The sequence below is a fragment of the Triticum aestivum genome, chromosome 5B (genome assembly GCF_018294505.1).
Source record: "Triticum aestivum cultivar Chinese Spring chromosome 5B, IWGSC CS RefSeq v2.1, whole genome shotgun sequence".
NCBI classification, from domain to species: Eukaryota; Viridiplantae; Streptophyta; class Magnoliopsida; order Poales; family Poaceae; genus Triticum; species Triticum aestivum.
In genome coordinates this window covers 561,182,062-561,209,245 of record NC_057807.1, presented here as the reverse complement: position 1 = coordinate 561,209,245, position 27,184 = coordinate 561,182,062, and the positions used below count along the sequence as shown (strand labels likewise).

The following is a 27,184-nucleotide window of genomic DNA, read 5'->3' as shown; positions in this document are numbered from 1 at the left end:
CTTGGGTGCTTGGTGCCCTTGAGCTTGTTCCTCTTGGGTGCTTGGGTGCCCTAGACAGTTGGTGGTGTTCGGAGCTCAATCATTGTGGTGTAAAGCTCCGGGCAAGCGTCGGGGTCTCCAATTAGGTTGTGGAGATCGCCCCGAGCAATTTGACGGGTACCAGTGACCGCCCCCAAGGGTTGCCAAAGTGTACGGGTTCGGTGACCGCCCCAAGGGTTGCCATTTGTACGGGTTCGGTGACCGCCCTCAAGGGTCCCTTAGTGGAATCACGGCATCTTGCATTGTGCGAGGGCGTGAGGAGATTTCGGTGGCCCTAGTGGCTTCTTTGGGAGCATTGTGCCTCCACACCGCTCCAAACGGAGATTAGCATCCGCAAGGGTGTGAACTTCGGGATACATCATCGTCTCCGCGTGCCTCGGTTATCTCTTACCCGAGCCCTTTACTTATGCACTTTACTTTGTGATAGCCATATTGTTTCTTGTCATATATCTTGCTATCACTTAGTTGTCTATCTTGCTTAGCATAAGTTGTTGGTGCACATAGGTGAGCCTAGTTGTTGTAGGTTTTGTGCTTGTCAAATTAATCGCTAGGTTTATTCCGCATTTGTTCAAGCCTAAACCATAATTATTTTAAAGTGCTTATTCACCCCCCCCCCTCTAGGCGACATCCATGATCTTTCAATAGGGAAGATTTGTGTGTGATTACTGAATGTTGTTCGGAGTCCCGGATGAGATCCCGGACGTCACGAGGAGTTCCAGAATGGTCCGGAGGTGAAGATTTATATACGGGAAGTCATCATATGGTCACCGGAAGTGTCCGGGGGTTTATCGATATTGTACCGGGACCACCGAAGGGGTTCCGGGGGTCCACCGGGAGGGTCCACCTGCCCCGGAGGACCCTATGGTCTGTATGTGGAAGGGAACCAGCCCCTAGGTGGGATGGGCGCCTCCCCCCCTAGGGCCCATGCGCCTAGGGTTGGGGGGCCTAAAGGAGGCGCTCCCCTTGGCTTGGGGGCAAGCCCCTCCCCTTGGCCGCTGCCCCTCCCCCCTCTAGATCTCATCTAGAGGGGCCGGCCCCCTTCTCCCTATAAATAGAGGGGTGGAGGGAGGGCCATAGCACCACATCCAAGGTGCAGCCCCTCCCCTCCCCAACACCTCTCCTCCTCCGCGTGAGCTTGGCGAAGCCTTGCTGGAGAACTGCCACTCTATCACCACCACGTCATCGTGCTGCAGCTGGAGCTATCTTCCTCAACCTCTCCCTCCTCCTTGCTGATCAAGGCGCAGGAGACGTCACCGGGCTGCACATGTGTTGAATGCTGAGGTGCCGTTGTTCGGCGCTTAGATCGGAATCCACCGCGATCTGAATCGCTACGAGTACGACTCCTTCATCCGTGTTCTTGCAACGCTTCCGTCTCGCGATCTTCAAGGGTATGAAGATGCACTCCCCTCTCTCTTGTTGCTAGTTACTCCATAGATTGATCTTGGTGATGCGTAGAATTTTTTTTAATTTCTGCAACGATCCCCAACAGTGGCATCATGACCTAGGTCTATGCGTAGTTTCTATGCACAAGTAGAACACAAGTTTGTTGTGGGCGTCGATTTTGTCAATTTACTTTCCACTACTAGTATTATCTTATTTCGGCGGCATCGTGGGATGAAGTGGCCCGGACCGACCTTACACGTACGCTTACGTGAGACAGGTTCCACCGACTGACATGCACTAGTTGCATAAGGTGGCTAGCGGGTGTCTGTCTCTCCCACTTTAGTCGGATCGGATTCGATGAAAAGGGTCCTTATGAAGGGTAAATAGCAATTGGCATATCGCGTTGTGGTTTTTGGCGTAGGTAAGAAACGTTCTTGCTACAAACCTATAGCAGCTGCGTAAAAACTTGCAACAACAATTAGAGGACGTCTAACTTGTTTTTGCAGCATATGTTGTGTGATGTGGTATGGCCAAAAAGGATGTGATGAATGAAATATATGTGATGTATGAGATTGATTATGTTCTTGTAATAGGAATCATGACTTGCATGTCGATGAGTATGATAACCGGCAGGAGCCATAGGAGTTGTCTTTAATTTATTGTATGACCTGCGTGTCATTGAATAATGCCATGTAATTACTTTACTTTATTGCTAAACCGTTAGCCATAGTGGTAGAAGTAATAATTGGCGAGACAACTTCATGAAGACACGATGATGGAGATCATGGTGTCATGCCGGTGACGATGATGATCATGGCGCCCCGAAGATGGAGATCAAAAGGAGAAAATGATATTGGCCATATCATGTCACTATTTGGTTGCATGTGATGTTTATCATGTTTTACGTCTTATTTGCTTAGAACGACGGTAGCATAAATAAGATGATCCCTCATAAAATTTCAAGAAAGTGTTCCCCCGAACTGTGCACCATTGTGAAGGTTCATTGTTTCGAAGCACCACGTGATGATTGGGCGTGATAGATTCTAACGTTCGCATACAACAGGTGTAAGCCAGATTTACACATGCAAAACACTTAGATTGACTTGACGAGCCTAGCATGTACAGACATGGCCTCGGAACACAAGAGACCGAAAGGTCGAACATGAGTCATATAGAAGATACGATCAACATGAAGATGTTCACCGATGATGACTAGTCCATCTCACGTGATGATCGGACACAGCCTAGTTGACTCGGATCATGTATCACTTAGATGACTAGAGGGATGTCTATCTGAGTGGGAGTTCATTAAATAATTTGATTAGATGAACTTAATTGTCATGAACTTAGTCTAAAATCTTTGCAATATGTCTTGTAGATCAAATGGCCCACGCTAATGTTGCCCTCAACTTCGACGCGTTCCTAGAGAAAACCAAGCTGAAAGACGATGGTAGCAACTATACGGACTGGGTCCGGAACTTGAGGATCATCCTCATAGCTGCCAAGAAAGCATATGTCCTAGATGCACCGCTAGGTGAAGCACCCGTTTTCCCAGCAACTCAAGACGTTACGAACGTCTGGCAGTCGCGTAGTGATGATTACTCCCTGGTTCAGTGCGTCATGCTTTACATCTTAGAACCGGGGCTCCAAAAGCGTTTTGAGCAGCACGGAGCATATGAGATGTTCCAAGAGCTGAAAATGGTTTTCCAAGCTCATGCCCGGGTCGAGAGATATGAAGTCTCCGACAAGTTCTACAGTTGGAAGATGGAGGAGAATGGCTCTGTCAGCGAGCACATACTCAAAATGTCTGGGTTGCACGACCGCTTGTCTCAGCTGGGAGTTAATCTCTCGGATGACGCGGTCGTCGACAGAATCCTCCAGTCGCTTCCACCTAGCTACAAGAGCTTTGTGATGAATTTCAATATGCAGGGGATGGTGAAAACCATTCCTGAGGTATATTCAATGCTGAAATCAGCGGAGGTGGAGATCAAAAAGGAACATCAAGTGTTGATGGTCAATAAAACCACTAGTTTCAAGAAAGGCAAGGGTAAGAAGAACTTCAAGAAGGACGACAAGGGAGTTGCCGCGCCCGGTAAGCCAGTTGCCGGGAAGAAGCCAAAGAACGGACCCAAACCTGAGACTGGGTGCTTTTATTGCAAGGGGAACGGTCACTGGAAGCGGAACTGCCCCAAGTACTTAGCGGATAAGAAGGCCGGCAACACCAAAGGTATATGTGATATACATGTTATTGATGTGTACCTTACCAGTACTCGTAGTAGCTCCTGGGTATTTGATACCGGTGCGGTTGCTCATATTTGTAACTCAAAACAGGAGCTGCGAATAAGCGGAGACTAGCGAAGGACGAGGTGACGATGCGCGTCGGGAATGGTTCCAAGGTCGATGTGATCGCCGTCGGCACGCTACCTCTACATTTACCTATGGGATTAGTTTTAAACCTCAATAATTGTTATTTAGTGCCAGCTTTGAGCATGAACATTGTATCTGGATCTCGTTTATTACGAGATGGCTACTCATTTAAATCCGAGAATAATGGTTGTTCTATTTATATGAGAGATATGTTTTATGGTCATGCCCCGCTGGTCAATGGTTTATTCTTAATGAATCTCGAACGTGATGTTACACATATTCATAGTGTGAATACCAAAAGATGTAAGATTGATAATGATAGTCCACATATCTGTGGCACTGCCGCCTTGGTCACATTGGTGTCAAACGCATGAAGAAGCTCCATGTAGATGGGCTTTTGGAGTCTCTTGATTTCGAATCATTTGACACGTGCGAACCATGCCTCATGGGAAAAATGACCAAGACTCCGTTCTCCGGAACAATGGAGCGAGCAACCAACTTGTTGGAAATCATACATACTGATGTGTGTGGTCCAATGAGCATTGAGGCTAGCGGTGGCTATCGTTATGTTCTCACCCTCACTGATGACTTAAGTAGATATGGGTATGTCTACTTGATGAAACATAAGTCTGAGACCTTTGAAAAGTTCAAGGAATTTCAGAGTGAGGTAGAGAATCAACGTGACAGAAAAATAAAGTTCTTACGATCAGATCATGGGGGAGAATATTTGAGTCACGAATTTGGTACACACTTAAGGAAATGTGTAATCGTTTCACAACTCACGCCGCCTGGAACACCTCAGCGTAACGGTGTGTCCGAATGTTGTAATCACACTCTATTGGATATGGTGTGATCTATGATGTCTCTTACCGATTTACTACTATCATTTTGGGGATACACTCTAGAGACAGCTACATTCACTTTAAATAGGGCACCGTCTAAATCCGTTGAGACGACACCGTATGAATTATGGTTTGGAAAGAAACCTAAGTTGTCGTTTCTAAAAGTTTGGGGATGCGATGCTTATGTCAAGAAACTTCAACCTGAAAAGCTCGAACCCAAGTCGGAAAAATGCGTCTTCATAGGATACCCTAAAGAAACCATTGGGTATACCTTCTACCTCAGATCCGAAGGCAAGATCTTTGTTGCCAAGAACGGGTCATTTCTGGAGAAAGAGTTTCTCTCGAAATAAGTAAGTGGGAGGAAAGTAGAACTTGTTGAAGTACTGTCCCTTGAACCGGAAAGTAGCGCAGCTTGGGAAGATGTTTCTGTGGTGCATGCACTAACTAGAGAGGAAATTAATGATGATCAAGGTACTTCGAATCAAGTTGCTACTGAACTTCGTAGGTCCACAAGGACACATTCCACACCAGAATGGTATGGCAACCCTGTCCTGGAAATCATGTTGTTGGACAACGGTGAACCTTCGAACTATGAAGAAGCGATGGCGGGCCCAGATTCCAACAAATGGCTTGAAGCCATGCAATCCGAGATAGGATCCATGTATGAAAACAAAGTATGGACTTTGACAGACTTGCCGATGATCGGCAAGCGATAGATAATAAATGGATCTTTAAGAAGAAGACAGACGCGGATGGTAATGTTACCATCTATAAAACTCGACTTGTCGCTAAGGTTATCCACAAGTTCAAGGGGTTGACTTCGACGAGACCTACTCACCCGTAGCGAAGCTGAAGTCCGTCTGAATCATGTTAGCAATTGCCGCATTCTATGATTATGAGATATGGCAAATGGACGTCAAAACAACATTCCTTAACGGCTTCCTTAAGGAAGAATTGTATATGATGCAGCCGGAAGGTTTTGTCGATCCTAAGAATGCTAACAAGGTATGCAAGCTCCAACGTTCCATCTATGGGCTGGTGCAAGCATCTCGAAGTTGGAACATTCGCTTTGATGAAATGATCAAAGCGTTTGGGTTTATGCAGACTTATGGAGAAGCCTGCATTTACAAGAAAGTGAGTGGGAGCTCTGTAGCATTTCTCATATTATATGTGGATGACATACTATTGATCGGAAATGATATAGAACTTTTGGAAAGCATAAAGGCCTACTTGAATAAGTGTTTTTCAATGAAGGACCTTGGAGAAACTGCTTACATATTAGGCATCAAGATCTATAGAGATAGATCGAGACGCCTCATAGGTCTTTCACAAAGCACATACCTTGATAAGATATTGAAGAAGTTCAATATGGATCAGTCCAAGAAGGGTTTCTTGCCTGTATTGCAAGGTGTGAAATTGAGCTCGGCTCAAAGCCCGACCACGGCAGAAGATAGAGAAAAGATGAGTGTCATCCCTATGCCTCAGTCATAGGGTCTATTATGTATGCCATGTTGTGTACCAGATCTGATGTAAACCTTGCCGTGAGTTTGGTAGGAAGGTACCAAAGTAATCCCGGCATGGAACACTGGACATCGTTCAAGAATATCCTGAAGTACCTGAAAAGGACTAAGGGTATGTTTCTCGTTTATGGAGGTGAGGAAGAGCTCGTCGTAAAGGGTTACATCGATGCTAGCTTCGACACAGATCTGGGTGACTCCAAGTCACAAACCGGATACGTGTATATTTTGAATGGTGGGGCAGTAAGCTGGTGCAGTTGCAAGCAAAGCGTCGTGGCGGGATCTACATGTGAAGCGGAGTACATGGCAGCCTCGGAGGCAGCACATGAAGCAATCTGGATGAAGGAGTTCATTACCGACCTATGAGTTATTCCCAATGCGTCGGGCCCGATGACTCTCTTCTGTGACAACACTGGAGCTATTGCCCTTGCCAAGGAGCCCAGGTTTCACAAGAAGACTAGGCACATCAAGCGTCGCTTCAACTCCATTCGTGAGAATGTTCAAGATGGAGACATAGATATTTGTAAAGTGCATACGGATCTGAATGTCGCAGATCCGTTGACTAAACCTCTTCCACGAGCGAAACATGATCAACACCAGAACTCTATGGGTGTTCGATTCATCACAATGTAACTAGATTATTGACTCTAGTGCAAGTGGGAGATTGTTGAAAATATGCCATAGAGGCAATAATAAAATGGTTATTATTATATTTCCTTGTTCATGATAATTGTATGTTGTTCATGCTATAATTGTATTGACCGGAAACCATAATACATGTGTGAATGCATAGACCATAATAAGTCCCTAGTGAGCCTCTATTTGACTAGCTCGTTGATCAAGAAATGGTCATGGTTTCTTGACTATGGACATTGGATGTCATTGATAACGGGATCACATCATTAGAAGAATGATGTGATGGACAAGACCCAATCCTAAGCATAGCACAAGATCGTGTAGTTCGTTTGCTAAAGCTTTTCTAATGTCAACTATCATTTCCTTAGACCATGAAATCGTGCAACTCCCGGATACCGTAGGAATGCTTTGGGTGTACCAAATGTCACAACGTAACTGGGTGGCTATAAAGGTGCACTACAGGTATCTCCGAAAGTGTTTGTTGGGTTGGCATGAATCGAGACTGCGATTTGTCACTCCGTATGACAGAGAGGTATCTCCGGGCCCACTCGGTAATGCATCATCATAATGAGCTCAATGTGACTAAGTACTTGGTCGCGGGATCATGCATTACGGAATGAGTAAAGTGACTTGCCGGTAATGAGATTGAACGAGGTATTGGGATACCGACGATCGAATCTCGGGCAAGTAACCTACCGATTGACAAAGGGAATTGTATAAGGGATTGCTTGAACCCTCGACATCGTGGTTCATCCGATGAGATCATCATGGAACATGTGGGAGCCAACATGGGTATCCAGATCCCGCTGTTGGTTATTGGCCGAAGAGTTGTCTCGGTCATGTCTGCATGATTCCCGAACCCGTAGGGTCTACACACTTAAGGTTCGATGACGCTAGGGTTATAGGGAAGATTTGTGTGTGATTACCAAATGTTTTTCGGAGTCCCGGATGAGATCCCGGACGTCACGAGGAGTTCTGGAATGGTCCGGAGGTGAAGATTTATATATGGCAAGTCATCATATGGTTACCGGAAGTATTCGGGGGTTTATCGGTATTGTACCGGGACCACCGAAGGGGTTCCGGGGGTCCACCGGGAGGGTCCACCTGCCCCGGAGGGCCCTATGGGCGGTATGTGGAAGGGAACCAGCCCCTAGGTGGGCTGGGTGCCTCCCCCCTAGGGCCCATGCGCCTAGGGTTGGGGGAGGGGGGAACCCTAAAGGGGGCGCCCCCCTTGGCTTGGGGGGCAAGCCCCCTCCCCCTTGGCCGCCGCCCCCCTCTAGATCTCATCAGGGGCCGTCCCCCTTCCCCCTTCTCCCTATAAATAGAGGGGTGGAGGCAGACCTGCAACACCACATCCAAGGCACAGCCCCTCCCCTCCCCAACACCTCTCCTCCTCCGCGTGAGCTTGGCGAAGCCCGGCCGGAGAACTGCCACTCCATCACCACCACGCCGTCGAGATACTGCTGGAGCTATCTTCCTCAACCTCTCCCTCCTCCTTGCTGGATCAAGGCGCGGGAGACCTCACCGGGCTGCATGTGTGTTGAACGCGGAGGTGCCGTTGTTCGGCGCTTAGATCGGAATCCACCGCGATCTAAATCGCTACGAGTACGACTCCTTCATCCGTGTTCTTGCAACGCTTCCGTCTTGCGATCTTCAAGGGTATGAAGATGCACTCCCCTCTCTTTCGTTGCTAGTTACTCCATAGATTGATCTTGGTGATGCGTAGAATTTTTTTTAATTTCTGCAACGATCCCCAACACGAGACATATCTCTAGTCAATAACCAATAGCGGAACCTGGATGCTCATATTGGTTCCTACATATTCTACGAAGATCTTTATCGATCAAACCGCACAACAACATATGTCATTCCCTTTATCATCGGTATGTTACTTGCCCGAGATTCGATTGTCGGTATCATCATACCTAGTTCAATCTCGTTACCGGCAAGTCTCTTTTCGTTCCATAATGCTTCATCCCGTACCTAACTCATTAGTCATATTGCTTGTGAGGCTTATAGTGATGAGCATTACTGAGAGGGCCCAGAGATACCTCTCCGATACACAGAGTGACAAATCCTAATCTTGATCTATGCAAACCCAACAAACACCTTCGGAGACACCTGTAGAGCATCTTTATAATCACCCAATTATGTTGTGACATTTGATAGCACACAAGGTGTTCCTCCGGTATTCAGGAGTTGCATAATCTCATAGTCTGAGGAACATGTATAAGTCATGAAGAAAGTAGTAGCAATAAAACTGTAACGATCATAATGCTAAGCTAACAGATGGGTCTTGTCCATCACATCATTCTCCTAATGATGTGATCCCGTTCATCAAATGACAACACATGTCTCTAGTTAGGAAACATAACCATCTTTGATTAACGAGCTAGTCAAGTAGAGGCATACTAGGGACACTATGTATTGTCTATGTATTCACACATGTACTAAGTTTCCGATTAATACAATTCTAGCATGAATAATAAACATTTATCATGAAATAAGGAAATATAAATAACAACTTTATTATTTCCTCTAGGGCATATTTCCTTCAGTCTCCCACTTGCACTAGAGTCAATAATCTAGATTACAAAGTAATGATTCTAACACCCATGGAGTCTTGGTGTTGATCATGTTTTGCTCGTGGAAGAGGCTTAGTCAACGGGTCTGCAACATTCAGATCTGTATATATCTTGCTAATCTCTATGTCTCCCTCCGCTACTTGATGGCGGATGGAATTGAAGCATCTCTTGATGTGTTTGGTTCTTTTGTGAAATCTGGATTCCTTTACCAAAGCAATTGCTCTAGTATTGTCACAAAAGATTTTCATTGGACCCGATGCACTAGGTATTACACCTAGATCGGATATGAACTCCTTCATCCAGACTCCTTCATTTGCTGCTTCCAAAGCAGCTATGTACTCCGCTTCACACGTAGATCCTGCAATGATGCTCTGCTTGGAACTGCACCAACCGACAGCTCCACCATTCAATATAAATACGTATCTGGATTGTGACTTAGAGTCATCCGAATCAGTGTCAAAGCTTGCATCGACGTAACCATTTACGACGAGCTCTTTGTCACCTCCATAAATGAGAAACATATCCTTAGTCCTTTTCAGGTATTTCAGGATGTTCTTGACCGCCGTCCGGTGCTCCACTCCTGGATTACTTTGGTACCTCCCTGCTATACTTATAGCAAGGCACACACTAGGTCTGGTACACAGCATTGCATACATGATAGAACCTATGGCTGAGGCATAGGGAATGACTTTCATTTTCTCTCTATCTTGTGCAGTGGTCGAGCATTGAGTCTGACTCAACTTCACACCTTGTAACATAGGCAAGAACCCTTTCTTTGACTGGTCCATTTTGAACTTCTTCAAAACTTTATCAAGGTACGTGCTTTGTGGAAGTCCAATTAAGCGTCTTGATCTATCTCTATAGATCTTGATGCCCAATATGTAAGCAGCTTCACCGAGGCCTTTCATTGAAAAAAAAATATTCAAGTATCATTTTATGCTATCCAAAAATTATGTATTATTTGCAATCAACAATATGTCATCCACATATAATATTAGAAATGCTATAGAGCTCCCACTCACTTTCTTGTAAATATAGGCTTCTCCAAAAGTCTGTATAAAACCATATGCTTTGATCACACTATCAAAGCGTATATTCCAACTCCGAGAGGCTTACACCAGTCCATAAATGGATCGTTGGAGCTTGGACACTTTGTTAGCACCCTTTGGATCGACAAAACCTTCTGGTTGCACCATATGCAACTCTTCTTTAAGAAATCCATTAAGGAATGCAGTTTTGACATCCATTTGCCAAATTTCATAATCATAAAATGCGGCAATTGCTAACTGAAGGAAATATGCCCTAGAGGCGATAATAAAGTTATTATTTATCTCCTTTTTTCATGATAAATGTTTATTATTCATGCTAGAATTGTATTAACCGGAAACTTAGTACACGTGTGAATACATAGACAAAACATATAGTCCCTAGTATGCCTCTACTTGACTAGCTCGTTAATGAAAGATGGTTATGTTTTCTAACCATAGACATGTGTTGTCATTTGATGAACAGGATCACATCATTAGGAGAATGATGTGATGGACATGACCCATCCGTTAGCTTAGCATTATGATCGTTTCAGTTTCATTGCTACTGGTTTCTTCATGACTTATACAAGTTCCTCAGACTATGAGATTATGCAACTCCCGAATACCGGAGGAACACTTTGTGTGGTACCAAACGTCACAACATAAAAGGGTGATATAAAGGTGCTCTACATGTGTCTCCGAAGGTGTTTGTTGGGTTGGCATAGATCAAGATTAGGATATGTCACTCCGTGTTTCAGAGAGGTATCTCTGGGCCCTCTCGGTAATGCTCATCACTATAAGCCTTGCAAGCATTGTGACTAATGAGTTAGTTGCGGGATGAAGTATTATGGAACGAGTAAAGAGACATGCCGGTAACGATATTGAACTAGGTATGATGATACCGACGATCGAATCTCGGGCAAGTAACATACCAATGACAAAGGGAACAATGTATGTTGTTATGCGGTTTGACCGATAAAGATCTTCATAGAATATGTAGGAACCAATATGAGCATCCAGGTTCCGCTATTGGTTATTGACCGGAGATGAGTCTCGGTCATGTCTACATAGTTCTCGAACCCGTAGGTTACGCACGCTTAACATTCGATGATGATTGGTATTATGAGTTTATGTGATTTGATGTACCGAAGGTTGTCCGGAGTCCCGAATAAGATCACGGACATGACGAGGAGTCTCAAAATGGTCGATACATAAAGATTGATATATTGGACCATGTTGTTCGGACACCAGAAGTGTTCCGGATAGTTTCGGATAAAACCAAAGTGACGGAGGGTTACCGGAACCCCACCCGGGAAGTAATGGGCCTTAGTGGGCCTATAGGGGAGAGAGAGGGCCGCACCAGGAGGTGGCGCCCCCCCCCCAAGGGAGTCTGAATAGGTCAAGGGGAGGGGTGCGGCCCCTCTTTCCCTCTCCCTCTCCCTCTCCTTCCTTCTGCTCCTAGTTGGACTAGGAAAGGGGGAACCTACTCCTACTTGGAGTAGGACTCCCCCCTTGGCCGCGCCCCTTGTGGCTGGCCAGCCCCCTCCTCTCCTCCTTTATATACGGGGGAGGGGGCACCCCATAGACACACAAGTTGATCTTTAGCCGTGTGCGGTGCCCCCCTCCACAGTTTTCACCTCGGTCATATCGTCGTAGTGCATAGGCGAAGCCCTGCGCAGGTAACTTCATCATCACCGTCGCCACGCCATCGTGCTGATGGAACTCTCCCTCGGCCTCAGCTAGATCTAGAGTTCGAGGGACGTCACCGAGCTGAACGTGTGCAGATCGCGGAGGTGTCGTGCGTTCCGTACTTGATCGGTTGGATCGCGAAGATGTTCGAATACATCAACCACGTTAACACTTCTGCTTTCGGTCTACGAGGCTACATGGACACGCTCTCCTCTCTCGTTGCTATGCTTCACCTTGATAGATCTTGCGTGATCGTAGGATTTTTTTTGAAATTACCGTGTTCCCCAACACTAACATGATTCGGACAGACTTAAGCATCGCCATGTAATTGTTTTACTTTATCACTAAGCGGTAGAGATAGTCGTAGTAACAATATTTGGTGAGACGACAATGATGCTACGATGGAGATCAAGGTGCCGCGCGCCGGTGACGATGGAGATCATGACGATGCTTCAGTGATGGAGATCATGAGCACAAGATGATGATGGCCATATCATGTCACATATTTTGATTACATGTGATGTTTATCTTTTATGCATCTTATTTTGCTTAGTGCGACGGTAGCATTATAAGATGATCCCTTACTAAATTTCAAGGTATAAGTGTTCTCCCTGAGTATGCACCGTTGCTACAGTTCGTCGCGCCGAGACACCACATGATGATCGGGTCTGATAAGCTCTACGTTCACATACAACGGGTGCAAGCCAGTTTTGCACATGCAGAATACTCGGGCTAAACTTGACGATCCTAGCATATGCAGATATGACCTCGAAACACTGAGATGAAAGGTCGAACGTGATAGTAGATATGATCAACATAGTGATGTTCACCATTGAAAACTACTCCATCTCACGTGATGATCGAACATGGTTTAGTTGATTTGGATCACGTGATCATTTAGATGACTAGAGGGATGTCTATCTAGGTGGGAGTTCTTGAGTAATATGATTAATTAAACTTTAGTTTATCATGAACTTAGTCCTGATAGTTATTTTGCATGACTATGTATTGTAGATCAATGGCCAGTGCTACCGTTCCTTTAAATTTTAATGCGTTCCTAGAGAAAGCTAAGTTGAAAGATGATGGCAGCAACTACACACACTGGGTCCGTAACTTGAGGATTATCCTCATTACTGCATAGAAGAATTACGTCCTGGAAGCACCGCTGGGTGCCAGGCCTGCTGCAGATGCTACTGATGACGTTAAGAACGTCTGGCAGAGCAAAGCTGATGACTACTCAATAGTTCAGTGTGCCATGCTTTACGGCTTAGAATCGAGACTTCAAAGACGTTTTGAACATCATGGACCATATGAGATGTTCCAAGAGTTGAAGTTAATATTTCAAGCAAATGCCCGAGTTGAGAGATATGAAGTCTCCAACAAGTTCTACAGCTGCAAAATGGAGAAGAATAGTTCTGTCAGTGAACACATACTCAAAATGTTTGGGTACCATAACCACTTGACTCAGCTGGGAGTTAATCTTCCTGATGATAGTGTCATTGACAGAGTTCTTCAATCACTGCCACCAAGCTATAAAGGCTTCGTGATGAACTATAATATCCAAGGGATGAACAAGACTGTTCCCGAGCTCTTCGCGATGCTAAAGGTTGCGGAGGTAGAAATCAAAAAGGAGCATCAAGTGTTGATGGTCAACAAGACCACTAGTTTCAAGAAAAAGGGCAAAGGGAAGAAGGTGAACTTCAAGAAGAACGACAAAAAAGTTGTTGCTCAAGAGAAGAAACCCAAGTCTGGACCTAAGCCTGAAACTGAGTGCTTCTACTGCAAAGGGACTGGTCACTAGAAGCGGAACTGCCCCAAGTATTTGGCGGATAAGAAGGATGGCAAAGTAAAAGGTATATTTGATATACATGTTATTGATGTGTACCTTACTAATGCTCGTAGTAGCGCCTGGGTATTTGATACTGGTTCTATTGCTCATATTTACAACTCGAAATAGGGGCTATGGATTAAATAAAGATTGTCTAGGGACGAGGTGACGATGCGCGTGGGAAATGGTTCCAAGGTCGATGTGATCGCTGTCGGCACACTACCTCTACATCTACCATCGGGATTAGTTTTAGACCTGAATAATTGTTATTTGGTGCCAGCGTTGAGCATGAACATTATATTTGGATCTTGTTTAATGCGAGACGGTTATTCATTTAAATCAGAGAATAATGGTTGTTCTATTTATATGAGTAATATCTATTATGGTCATGCACCCTTGCGGAGTGGTCTATTTTTGTTGAATCTCGATAGTGATGATACGCATATTCATAGTATTGAAGCAAAAAGATGCAAAGTTGATAATGATAGTGCAACTTATTTGTGGCACTGTCGTTTGGGTCATATCGGTGTAAAGCACATGAAGAAACTCCATGCTGATGGACTTTTGGAATCACTTGATTATGAATCACTTGGTGCTTGCGAACCGTGCCTTATGGGCAAGATGACTAAAACTCCGTTCTCTGGAACTATGGAATGAGCTACTAACTTATTGGAAATAATACATACCGATGTATGGGGAGTGTTGAGGCTCGTGGCGGGTATCGTTATTTTTCTTACCTTCGCAGATGATTTGAGCAGATATGGTTATATCTACTTAATGAAGCATAAGTTTGGAACATTTGAAAAGTTCAAAGAATTTCAGAGTGAAGTGGAAAATCATCATAACAAGAAAATAAAGTTTCTACGATCTAATCATGGAGGAGAATATTAGAGTTACGAGTTTGGTCTTCATTTGAAACAACATGGGATAGTTTCACAACTAATGCCACCTAGAACACCACAGCGAAATGGTGTGTCCGAACATCATAACCGCACTTTATTGGATATGGTGCGATCTATGATATCTCTTACTGATTTACCGCTATCATTTTGGGGTTATGCTTTAGAGACGGTTGCATTCACTTTAAATAGGGCACCGTCAAAATCCGTTGAGACGATGCCTTCTGAACTGTGGTTTGGCAAGAAACAAAAGTTGTCATTTCTTAAAATTTGGAGTTGCAATGCTTATGTGAAAAAGATTCAACCTGATAAGTTCGAACCCAAATCGGAGAAGTGCGTCTTCGTAGGATACCCAGAGGAAATTGTTGGGTACAACTTCTATCACAGATCCGAAGGCAAAATCTTTGTTGCTAAGAATGGATCCTTTCTAGAGAAGGAGTTTCTCTCGAAAGAAGTGAGTGGGAGAAAAGTAGAAGTTGATGAGGTAATTGTACCTTCTCCCTTATTGGAAAGTAGTTCATCACAGAAATCAGTTCCAGTGATTCCTACACCACTTAGTGAAGAAGTTAATGATGATGATCATGAAACTTTAGATCAAGTTACTACTGAACCTCGTAGATCTTCCAGAGTAAGATCCGCACCAGAGTGGTACGGTAATCCTATTCTGGAAGTCATGTTACTAGACCATGATGAACCTACGAAGTATGAGGAAGCGATGATGAGCCTAAATTCCGCGAAATGGCTTGAGGCCATGAAATCTGAGATGGGATCCATGTATGAGAGCAAAGTGTGGACTTTGGTGGACTTGCCCGATGATCGGCAAGCCATAGAAAATAAATAGATCTTTAAGAAGAAGATCGGCGCAGACGGTAATGTTACTGTTTACAAAGCTCGACTTGTTGTGAAAGTTTTTGACAAGTTCAATGAGTTGACTACGATGAGACTTTCTCACCCGTACCGATGCTTAAGTCTGTCTGAATCATGTTAGCAATTGCCGCATTTTATGATTATGAAATTTGGCAAATGGATGTCAAAACTGCATTCTTGAATGAATTTCTGGAAGAAGAGTTATATATGATGCAACCAGAAGGTTTTGTTGATCCAAAGGTGCTAACAAAGTGTGCAAGCTCCAACGATCCATTTATGGATTGGTGCAAGCCTCTCGGAGTTGGAACAAACGCTTTGATAGTGTGATCAAAGCATATGGTTTTATACAAACTTTTGGAGAAGCCTGTATTTACAAGAAAGTGAGTGGGAGCTCTGTAGCATTTCTGATATTATATGTGGATGACATATTGTTGATTGGAAATGATATAGAATTTCTGGATGGCATAAAGGGATACCTGAATAAGAGTTTTTCTATGAAAGACCTCGGTGAAGCTGCTTACATATTGGGCATCAAGATCTATAGAGATAGATCAAGACGCTTAATTGGACTTTCACAAAGCACATACCTTGAAAAAGTTTTGAAAAGGTTCAAAATGGATCAGTCAAAGAAAGGGTTCTTGCTTGTATTACAAGGTGTGAAGTTGAGTCAGACTCAATGCCCGACCACTGCATAAGATAGAGAGAATAAAAGTCATTCCCTATGCTTCAGCCATAAGATCTATCATGTATGCAATGTTGTGTACCAGACCTGATGTGTGCCTTGCTATAAGCATAGCAGAGAGGTACCAAAGGAATCCCGGAGTGGAGCACTGGACAGTGGTCAAAAACATCCTGAAATACCTGAAAAGGACTAAGGATATGTTTCTCATTTATGGAGGTGAAAAATAGCTCGTCGTAAACGGTTACGTTGATGCAAGCTTTGACACTGATCCGGATGACTCTAAGTTGCAAACCGGATACGTATTTTTATTGAATGGAGGAGCTGTCAGTTGGTGTAGTTACAAGCAGAGCGTCGTGGCGGGATCTACGTGTGAAGAGGAGTACATTGCTGCTTCGGAAGCAGCAAATGAAGGAGTTCATATCCGATCTAGGTGTCATACCTAGTGCATCGGGTCCAATGAAAATCTTTTGTGACATTACTGGTGCAATTGCCTTGGCAAAGGAATCCAGATTTCACAAAAGAACCAAGCACATCAAGAGACGCTTCAATTCCATCTATCATCAAATGTCGGAGGGGGACATAGAGATTTGCAAGATACATACAGATCTAAATGTTGCAAACCCGTTGACTAAGCCTCTTCCACGAGCAAAACATGATCAGCACCAAAGCTCCATGGGTGTTAGAATCATTACTATGTAATCTAGATTATTGACTCTAGTGCAAGTGGGAGACTGAAGGAAATATTCCCTAGAGGCAATAATAAAGTTATTATTTATTTCCTTATTTCATGATAAATGTTTATTATTCATGCTAGAATCGTATTAACCAGAAACTTAGTACATGTGTGAATACATAGACAAAACATATAGTCCCTAGTATGCCTCTACTTGACTAACTCGTTAATCAAAGATGGTTATGTTTCCTAACCATAGACATGTGTTGTCATTTGATGAATGGGATCACATCATTAGGAGAATGATTTGATGGACATGACCCATCTGTTAGCTTAGCATTATGATCATTTCAGTTTCATTGCTACTGGTTTCTTCATGACTTATACAAGTTCCTCAGACTATGAGATTATGCAACTCCCGAATACCGGAGGAACACTTTGTGTGCTACCAAACGTCACAACCTAAAAGGGTGATTATAAAGGTGCTCTACAGGTGTCTCCGAAGGTGTTTGTTGGCTTGGCATAGATCGAGATTAGGATTTGTCAATCCGTGTTTCGGAGAGGTATCTCTGGGCCCTCTCGGTAATGCTCATCACTATAAGCCTTGCAAGCATTGTGACTAATGTGTTAGTTGCGGGATAAAGTATTATAGAATGATTAAAGAGACTTGCCGGTAACGTGATTGAACTAGGTATGATGATACCGATGATCGAATCTCGGGCAAGTAACATACCAATGACAAAGGGAACAACGTGTGTTGTTATGCGGTTTGACCGATAAAGATCTTTGTAGAATATGTAGGAACCAATATGAGCATCCAGGTTCCGCTATTGGTTATTGACCGGAGATGAGTCTCGGTCATGTCTACATAGTTCTTGAACCCGTAGGGTCCGCACGCTTAACGTTCAATGACGATTGGTATTATGAGTTTATGTGATTTGATGTACCGAAGGTTGTTTGGAATCCCGGATAAGATCACGGACATGACGAGGATTCTCGAAATGGTCGAGACATAAAGATTCCTTGTGTTTCGGATATATCAATCTTTACCTCTCGACCATTTCGAGACTCCTCATCATGTCCGTTGATCTCATCCGGGACTCCGAACAAACTCCGATCATCAAATCACATAACTCATAATACAAATCGTCATCGAACGTTAAGCGTGCGGACCCTACAGGTCCGAGAACTATGTAGACAAGACCGAGACATATCTCCGGTCAATAACCAATAGCAGAACCTGGATGCTCATATTGGTTTCTACATATTCTATGAAGATCTTCATAGGTCAAACCGCATAACAACATACGTTGTTCCCTTTGTCATTGGTATATTACTTGCCCGAGATTCGATCGTCGGTATCATCATACCTAGTTCAATCTCGTTACCAAGTCTCTTTACTCGTTCCTTAATGCTTCATCCCGTAACTAACTTATTAGTCATATTTCTTGCAAGGCTTATAGTAATGAGCATTACCGAGAGGGTCCAGAGATACCTCTCCGATACACGGAGTGACAAATCCTAATCTTGAACTGTGCCAACCCAACAAACACCTTCGGAGACACCTGTAGAGCATCTTTATAATCACCCAATTACGTTGTGAAGTTTGATAGCACACAAGGTCTTCCTACGGTATTCAGGAGTTGCATAATCTCATAGTCTGAGGAACATGTATAAGTCATGAAGAAAGCAGTAGCAATAAAACTGTAACGATCATAGTGCTAAGCTAACGGATGGGTCTTGTCCATCACATCATTCTCCTAATGATGTGATCTCGTTCATCAAATGACAACACATGTCTATGGTTAGGAAACATAACCATCTTTGATTAACGAGCTAGTCAAGTAGAGGCATACTAGGGACATTATGTATTGTCTATGTATTCACACATTTACTAATTAAGTTTCTGGTTAATACAATTCTAGCATGAATAATAAACATTTATCATGAAATAAGGAAATATAAATAACAACTTTATTCTTGCCTCTAGGGCATATTTCCTTCAGTCGGATGTTCCGACAGGATGTGCGACACATTGTCCGAGCCTGTCCAGTAGACTCTGGATAGAGCCAGATATTGCCTCGAAATATATGATGTAACATCCCACCTATCGGATATTTTGTCATACAATCTGACCAAATGTCTGACACTGTTCATAAGCACAAAACATAGAGAATTCATGGCACTCTTTCTCACATAGGGTGTGGATGGTATTTGGCTTTATGTTAAGTGATTCCACACAAGATCCATGTTGCATCCCCTCTTAACAGCACAACATATCTACGACTCAAAAAGGAGAAAGCATCGACCAGAAAATTGGCATGTCGTCTTCATTTGTCCTTTTAGCTTAGGGGGTGACCAACAATATGTTTCATTTCCATAGATGTGTAAACCAAAACATAGTTAGTCATCTAATCTCTATAACTATTAAACACCAAAACCATCATTAGGGACGGATTTCCTTTCAAAAGGCCAGACTGCTCTTTTACCGCTTACAAACTACGCTCCCCTAAGTCAATTCAAATAAGCATGGGGTGTCGTTTTTTAGCGACACTTAGATTGAAGTGTAATTATTCAACTGAGCAATATAGTAAAGGCATGCAAAATGGTTAATAAGCTAAGTTCTATGTATTTCACGTCATTTAGAGAAATCATAAACATGTTATAGAATGAGTTATCTCATAATGTATCTCCAGCATTTAATGTTATGAGATCCTAAAATTATGAGCAATTAAAATTAAATCAGGAAAGTGTAAATAATAGAGATAAATGTCTTATCTTTCTGATCATCTCTTAACTACGAGAAGGCAAAACTTGGTTTTCCGTTTCTTTCACTCCACGACCACTTATTCTATGTGTCAGCTATATAGTGTCATTGTGCACGTCCTAATAAGGTATATGACTAGGCACGGAACCGAACCGTTTGGCTTAGTCAAAATAAGGAGTGTTGCTCCCGTGTTGTCCCACATTGGGCAACAAGGAGACAACCCTAGCCGATGGCATCCTTGGCTCCTTCTTCGTTTCTCCCCCACATTGCCTTCCATGGTTGTCGACAGGCAAAGCCCATGGAATGCACGACATCGAGGGGATCTCATCCCTTCATGCCAGGGCGCATCTGCACTAGATGGCGAGTGGGGGGTGAATGTGCGCTTGGAGACTGCCAGAATTGCGGGAGGAGGGGGCTCGTGTGAGAGTTGAATCGCCGCACGTGGGTCAGGTCTATGTTAAGGTGCATCGATCTAGGCTGGGGCCTGTGTAGTTGTGGCTCGACTTTGCAATGGACATGCATCACAGCCGGTGGCAGCAACCATGTTGGCGTTAGCGTGATCATACTAATGGTGGCCACAATGGAGGACGTTGAGATGGCGTCCTCGAGGATGTCATTGACGAATCTATCAAATGGCTACAATGACGACTAGATCTAAGTCATCACCTTACGTCTAAGTGTCCCTCCCTCTGTCATTCACGAATTCAAAGAAGGGGCAACAATGACTGGAAGTGATAATGCGGGCTACTAATGCTTTCTCCAGCAACGTGGGTGGGGGTGGGGGGCCAGATCAAGCAATATCGGGGTGTGTCGAGCCCTTGTTAAGTGTTGCCACGAAGCTCAGCTCAGGGACTAAAAATCCTAAGTTCAACTTTTGGTTGAACTTGTCAACATCAGTGCACATGCAACAATCCCTTCTTAAAGGATTTGTCCAAAATAGCAAATGATCGTTGTTCGAGCACATGTCATAGGGTTTGCGATAAGATTGTGAAGATTGGATGGCCTTGGCTTTTTCAAGCCAATTCTGTTTGGCATAAATGATTGTGAAGATTGGATGGTCTTAGTTTTTCTTTAAGGCGATCTTTGGCATCAACGATTGGCTTTACCTTAGCTATGTACATCACATGCCTAGGGTTATCCTGCTCTTCGAGAAAATGTGTTGCTGTCCAACTACCTTTGTGGTTAATCTATCACATCACTACTCTAAAATGTGTTAGTTGTCTAGTGCGGTGATTTGGTGACAGGGCTCAGATGAGCCCGGGCGTGAGCAGTACCTCGATTTGACATAGAAAAGAAGTTCAAATTTTTTTTGTGGTGTAAGATGCTCCTCTGTGTGAACTCCGTGCAAAATTTTATGAAGTTTGGACATTCAAGAAGCTCGTGGCAAAAAATAATTAAAAAAAATCAGATGTCTGAGAAACTTTTGAAAATTGCACTGTTCACGCCTGATTTTGTCTTTTTGCCACAAGCTCCTCAAATATCCAAACTTCACAAAATTTTGCACGAAGTTCACACACAGGAGCATCTTGCACCACAAAAAAAGTCAGAATTTTTTCAGAGTTCACCAGGCTCATCTGAGCCTGGGATCTGGCTTGAATTATCGATTGTTGTCCAACAAACTTTATGGTTAATCTATCATATCACTACTCTTGTGTATTTGTCCAACAACCTTTGTGGTTAATCTATCATATCACTACTCTTATGTATGTGTATTCGATCTAGTTCAATTATTTATTTAATTATTTTTCTGCTTCGATGCAGTAAAGTTGCATAGGCTGCACGAAAACACCAAAAAAGATATCATGTCATACAACTAATAAGAGTATGTAAAGTTTCAAAATATGTATAATACCGTTTTGTCATGCCCAGAGTGAAGTCTGATAGAACTCATATACAGACAAAAGAATCAACATATCCAGAATACAGCTTTCGACATGCAAGCTTTCCTTGGTGAAATTCCAAAAAAAAAAACACTTTATGTGTCTTTGTTCTTCCAGGTCAGGCAGCAACCAATCACCAAAGGCTGGAAATACCAGTACATGGTCTTTCCAGGTTCTTATATAGAACACAAAACAGGTATACATCAGGTGAGAAACAACCCTTCAATTTTTCCCAGGTGTAATTCCAACTACGACGTTGCTGACCTGTGTCAAGTGAATAGAGGTCGCTAAGCACTCTAAAATCCAATCAGCATTGTAAAATACGACACTATTCGATGGATTGTTGAGACATAAATAAACGGGAGGCTTACCAGTTTACCCTTTTCGTCAACTGTCATAGGGTTCTCAACAACGACGGTTACATTCTGGGGTTGAGGTGTGGGCTGCAAGAAGATGAAAATATGAGATAAATCATTCTACTCTCCAGAAACAACTTGTTAAAATACAATACATGTCTGTGGACATACAACAGAAGCTGATGAGGCATTATATGCAGATTCATTTGATGTAGGCCTTGGACATGGCGCGGGTGGCATGGTATTTATCTGAAATTCATAGCACAGATGGTTTAAAATCAGTAAATTTTGCTGCTAAACAATTACATGCACTTGCATCACATGATGGTGTAGGGCAAGGGTTAACTTACTCCAGTATTTGTGATATTTGTGATATAATCGCAGATGGCACATTTGACAGAAGGTGCTCCATGTGGATACATCAAAGTTGTCCGGCACCGACCACAGTTCACGTGGGCTATATTATTGACTGCATTATGAACAGAAGTGAAATGACTCACAAGTAAGAAAGGAGATCCATGCATAATTGGAGTGTAACATTTCGTATGGAGGCAGTATAACATATCCTACTAGGGAAAGCGTGAAGCACATTTTTTATTAACTAAACATTATGTTCTACTCCCTCCGTTCCTAAATACAAGTCTTTCTAGAGATTCCAAAAGGGACTACGTACGGAGCAAAATGAGTGAATCTACACTCTAAAATATGTCTATATACATCCAATGTAGTTCCTATTGAAATATCTAGAAAAACTTATATTTAGGAATGGAGGGAGTATTTAATTTCGGCGTGCAAACCTGGCTATAACACAAACTTCTCCATGTGAGGCTGCTATCATTCTAAACCATACCACATGCCACTCAGCTCTTGCATCAGTATTTGCGAAATTAATTATGGGAGAGAATTGACCACATCTGAAGTTCCATGGATGATACATATATTTGCCAACAACAGATTAACAAAATTCAACATTCGCGACAAATTAACATGCCTATGTATCAAAAGCATAAATGAGGAAAGCTCATAATTAGAAATAACAGAATATGAAGCAGAATTGGCATTACCTGGTCTGACAAGATTGACAGTACTGCAACATGAGCATCTCACGGTGTCTGCATTACGGGTGTACATCAGCAAAGTTCGGCAACCACCACATATAAGCTGAGCCATTTCCACTGCTGCAATAGAGAATCCGTAACTTGTGTAAGCATTTTTGTTTCAGATTAAACTTCTATAAGTATGTTCATATTGCTTGAACAAAGTATAAATCTTAAAACAGTAGCACCTTTGAAAATCTTGGAAAACACAGGTCAGAAAACTACTAACACTCCGTTTGGATGTTTGCATTGGGTTGAATACCAATATCACAGTATATTGGTATTGAGTTTGAATGGCAATATTTCTGTTTGGATGTTTAAGTATTCGGAACACAGACTCGATATTGAGGATGAATGCCAAATGTTGTTTGGATGGTCAACGGCATTGAGTCATATGAGACTTTGCCGAGAGATCGAGCAAAGAGGAGGCCAGACGCAGGACAGGGGAGAGAAGGTTGGAGCTCTACGAAGAGGGAAGGAGGTGGTCAGCAACACACCTGAGCCGGGCAGCGGAGCTCAGGGTGGAGGCATGCTGGTCGCTGGAGCTCAGGGTGGAGGAGGGGCAGGAGGGTGGCGCCGACCACTGGAGCTCAGGGTGGAGGGGCGCCGGTTGTCGGAGCTCAGGGTGGAGGCAGGGTGGGAGAGTGGCGCCGGCCGCTGTAGCTCGGGGTGGAGACGGGGCAGGAGGGTGGCGCCGGCCACCAGATCTTGGGGTGGAGGCACGCCGCACGCCGGCAGCTGGAGCTCAAGGTAGAGGCAGGTGGGATGGGGTACCTGCGCTGCTGGCGTTCCTTAGGGCACGCGCAGGTGAGACGGGATGGGAGGGACGACGCTGGTTTGGTTTCGTTCGCAAACAGATACACATGCTACCCAAATGCCTAGCGATGTCAAGCACAGACACTATAAATCCGGACAGGAGTTTTTGCGTTAGGGACGGGTTGCTTAATATCAAGCCCGAATACCACAGCTGAATGCCAAGATCAACCAAATGGTGGTATTCGGGATATTCGGCCCAGACAAATGTCAGTACCCAATACCAGGCCTGAATGCAAACATCCAAACGGAGCATAATTGACTGATATTGCAAGAATTGACACTTTCAATGGCAAACAATCAATAAAATAAGCACTGCACGAGCTACATGTGGTAAAAAATATGACGGGAGAGCAAGGTATGGTGGGAAGCGAAAAGCAACGAAATATGTCTCAAACATAAAATACACAACTGGTGACCTGTGAAGAAGATGAAGACCTACTTCCCTGAAGCTTTTACTGATGCAAGAAGTTGTTAATCCTTCGGAAGTCTGTGCCACTTGTATAGCATGGTAAGAATTTTATTGCCGCCTTAAGGGAAGAACATTTTAAGTGAGGATACTGAAGGTTTTCTACTTATCCACCATATAACAGAGGCAGAAAAGGAAGATAGCCAACGGATCTCATGCGAGTATGGTTGCCGCAGCAAAGACATATTCATTTTTAATTGGGCCTCTTTGGAACTCAGGAACAGAAAATAATGCAAGACAATGAATGCCATCGAACTATGAATCCTGCAGTATTTCAAGACACATGAATATTATAGATGGCCCATTGGATGATTTACAGTAAAAAAAAAACTGAAAATTTTGTAGGCAATTTTTTTAAGAGGAGCAGTAGAGAAAGAGAGAATGCCTTGGATTGGACTTCTCAAAGGAAAAATCATATCAGGTTTGAGCCCATATTGATTTCCCTAAGGGGCAGGAAGATGCATTACGTAGGAATTCAACAACTCTATTCCTATTTTTTGAATGAAGCTTCTAAGAAAAAAAAATCAGTATGATGATCCAAGATTCTTGTGAAAATCCGACAATCTAAACAGCACTTTGGTACATTGGTAAGCAGGAGGTAGCAGAGGTTTGACAGTTGGAATACTCCCTCCGTTTCAGTTTACTTCGCATACAAGTAAACTTTGACCAAGTTTATAGAAAAAATTATCAACATCTACAATACCATTAGATTAACCACTGAATATATTTTCATATCATATATTTGTTATTGTAAATGTTCATATTTTTCCCTATAAACTTGGTCAAACTTATAAAGTTTGACTTAGGAAGAACGAAATATGCGAAGTAAATTGAATCGGAGGGAGTACAAGAATAACAAATGGAAGATTGCACTTAAGTGAAAAGGACCAAGAAACCACAATTTAGTCAGTGGATGGGAGGTACAATTCTGGGTTCTTGCTACAAGCATAGAGTTATCAAATGTCAAAAGAGCAGTTATAATTCGAACGGTACATAAAGCTAACCACTAACCCAGTGTAAATAATTGCATGTACAGATCCAAGAAAATGTATCTGATATTCAGCTGTGAATGTACAAATTTGTGTTCTAAGAAAATAGTGTATATACAGATCCAACCCAAATAAACTTTAAACGATTTTGTCATTTCCTGTGAATTTACAATACTTCTCTATGCTTTTTGCAGAAAACCACTTGGCCTTTCGAGACCAAATGACGGTGCAACATAAGATTTATCCATCACGCTGATATTATCAGCCATGGAGTAAATATCCTACGAGCAGCAGACAGTGAAACTAGGCGTACAGAAGCTTGAACTGAAGTAACATAGAAAAGAATCTGATCAAACTAAACATGCACGTCAGCACAATGAAATTTAAACCCCATGCTAACTATTTCGCTATAGAGTGTACTCATGAATCTTTCTACATAGGTCTTATAGCAATTTTCATACAATGCAAAACTTTATCTTACTTCCAAAGCAACATTCCCAGAGTTGCACCTCAGGATGGTATATACACGTTGTGAGGCGTGAGGCGATGCCAACGCGGAAAGAGCAACCGAAAGGAAATCACGCTGCAATCCGGTACCTGGCGCCGGGGGTGGCACGGCGGTGATGGCCCGGCACATGGCGCAGCACACGCTGGGCGCCCCTGAAGGGTAGGCCAGCACCCTCCGGCAACGGTGACACACGATCTGGCTCTGCATACCTGCAACCGAAGCAGATAAGAAAGAGGAGCAACGGCGTAAGGGGCAAGGCATTCAATACGGTACCAGCAATCAACGAAATCTACCAAAACTAAATCTGATCGTCCGTCCGACCAATGGCCCGACGAGGTCGGGAAAGCAAGATTGGGGAAAGCGCGACCAACCCTACTCTATCTACCCTGCGAGCGCACGCCAGCTGCTCCCGCGGATCTGAGCTCGCCCGAGATCTCGATCGTGAGGCGGCGGGCGGGTGGGGCGGGGTGGGGAGGATGCTTACCGGCTCAAGACGAGACTGGCCGGCCGTCCCCGCCCTCCGGTGGCTCCGGGAAGAGGTCCGCCCGTGAAGGAGGGCTCCTAGGTCGTAGCGACGGGCGCGACGGCGATTCTCGCCGGCGGAGGCGGCAGGGAAGGGGGAGGAAGAGGATCGGAGGGGGAGAAGTTGATTCCGGGTTGGATTTGGTCTGGGAGGAGACGCGGTGAAGGAAGGGGAGGAAGGAGAGTGGTAGCGTCGTCGTCGGTTTCGGCTAGGCAGGCAGCCAAAGGGGAAAACCGAGGAATACTTCCGATTATTCACGCGGTGGCATTCTTATTTGTCCATTTTTTTAAAGGCGACCAGTAGGCGCCGGCGGACCGGCCCAAATTTGGACCGGTCGCCGCGCAGTCGTTAGATGTGGAGACTCTCAACCGTTCGATGGGGCTTTTTTGAACCGTCTTCTACCTCCAGTTGGTCAACGCATGCACGAAGAAATCCCCATGCCTACTAATCGCTGCGCGAGGAGCGCTTCCCCCCTGGCCATCACGTGCGACCTCTCCCGGTGAGGGTGGCAGCAGCTCCTCTCCCTCGCGTCGCTGCTGGCCGCAGCACCGGCGTCGTAGTGCCCCTGCTAGCCTCTGTCGAACCTTGAGGTCGCCGCACCGACTCCGGCAATGCCGCTCGTAGCACCGTCCCGGAAAGACAATTGCTGCTCGCCGCTCCATGGTTGCAGCAGCAAGGTGCGTTGCGCCACCCCTCGCCGTCAACGCTCGGTCCATGGGTGCGCCATCTGCCAACCCTCGCCATCGT

The 27,184-nt window shown here is 44.0% G+C and overlaps 1 protein-coding gene across 1 annotated transcript; it reads right to left on the bottom strand.

Moving 5' to 3' along the window:
- Window positions 1-21,629: 21,629 nt before the first annotated feature.
- LOC123113228 (protein LOL3) lies at window positions 21,630-26,690 on the bottom strand. The gene is made up of 7 exons (XM_044534414.1): window positions 26,399-26,690; window positions 26,004-26,123; window positions 23,103-23,216; window positions 22,389-22,507; window positions 22,210-22,287; window positions 22,054-22,125; window positions 21,630-21,946 (listed from the first exon to the last, which is right to left on the bottom strand). The coding sequence occupies exons 2-7, from the start codon at window positions 26,119-26,121 to the stop codon at window positions 21,905-21,907; spliced, it is 543 nt and encodes a 180-aa protein (XP_044390349.1). The 5' UTR covers window positions 26,122-26,123; window positions 26,399-26,690; the 3' UTR covers window positions 21,630-21,904.
- Between the last annotated feature and the right edge of the window lie 494 nt (window positions 26,691-27,184).

Coding starts and splice junctions, on each gene's coding strand:
- LOC123113228 (XM_044534414.1), bottom strand. CDS start 26,121: ATGCAGAGCCAGATCGTGTGTCACCGTTGCCGGAGGGTGCTGGCCTAC. Junction 23,217..26,003: donor CGTGCCACCCCCGGCGCCAG/GTACCGGATTGC, acceptor TCTCTATTGCAG/CAGTGGAAATGGCTCAGCTT. Junction 22,288..22,388: donor CAAATATCACAAATACTGGA/GTAAGTTAACCC, acceptor TATGAATTTCAG/ATAAATACCATGCCACCCGC.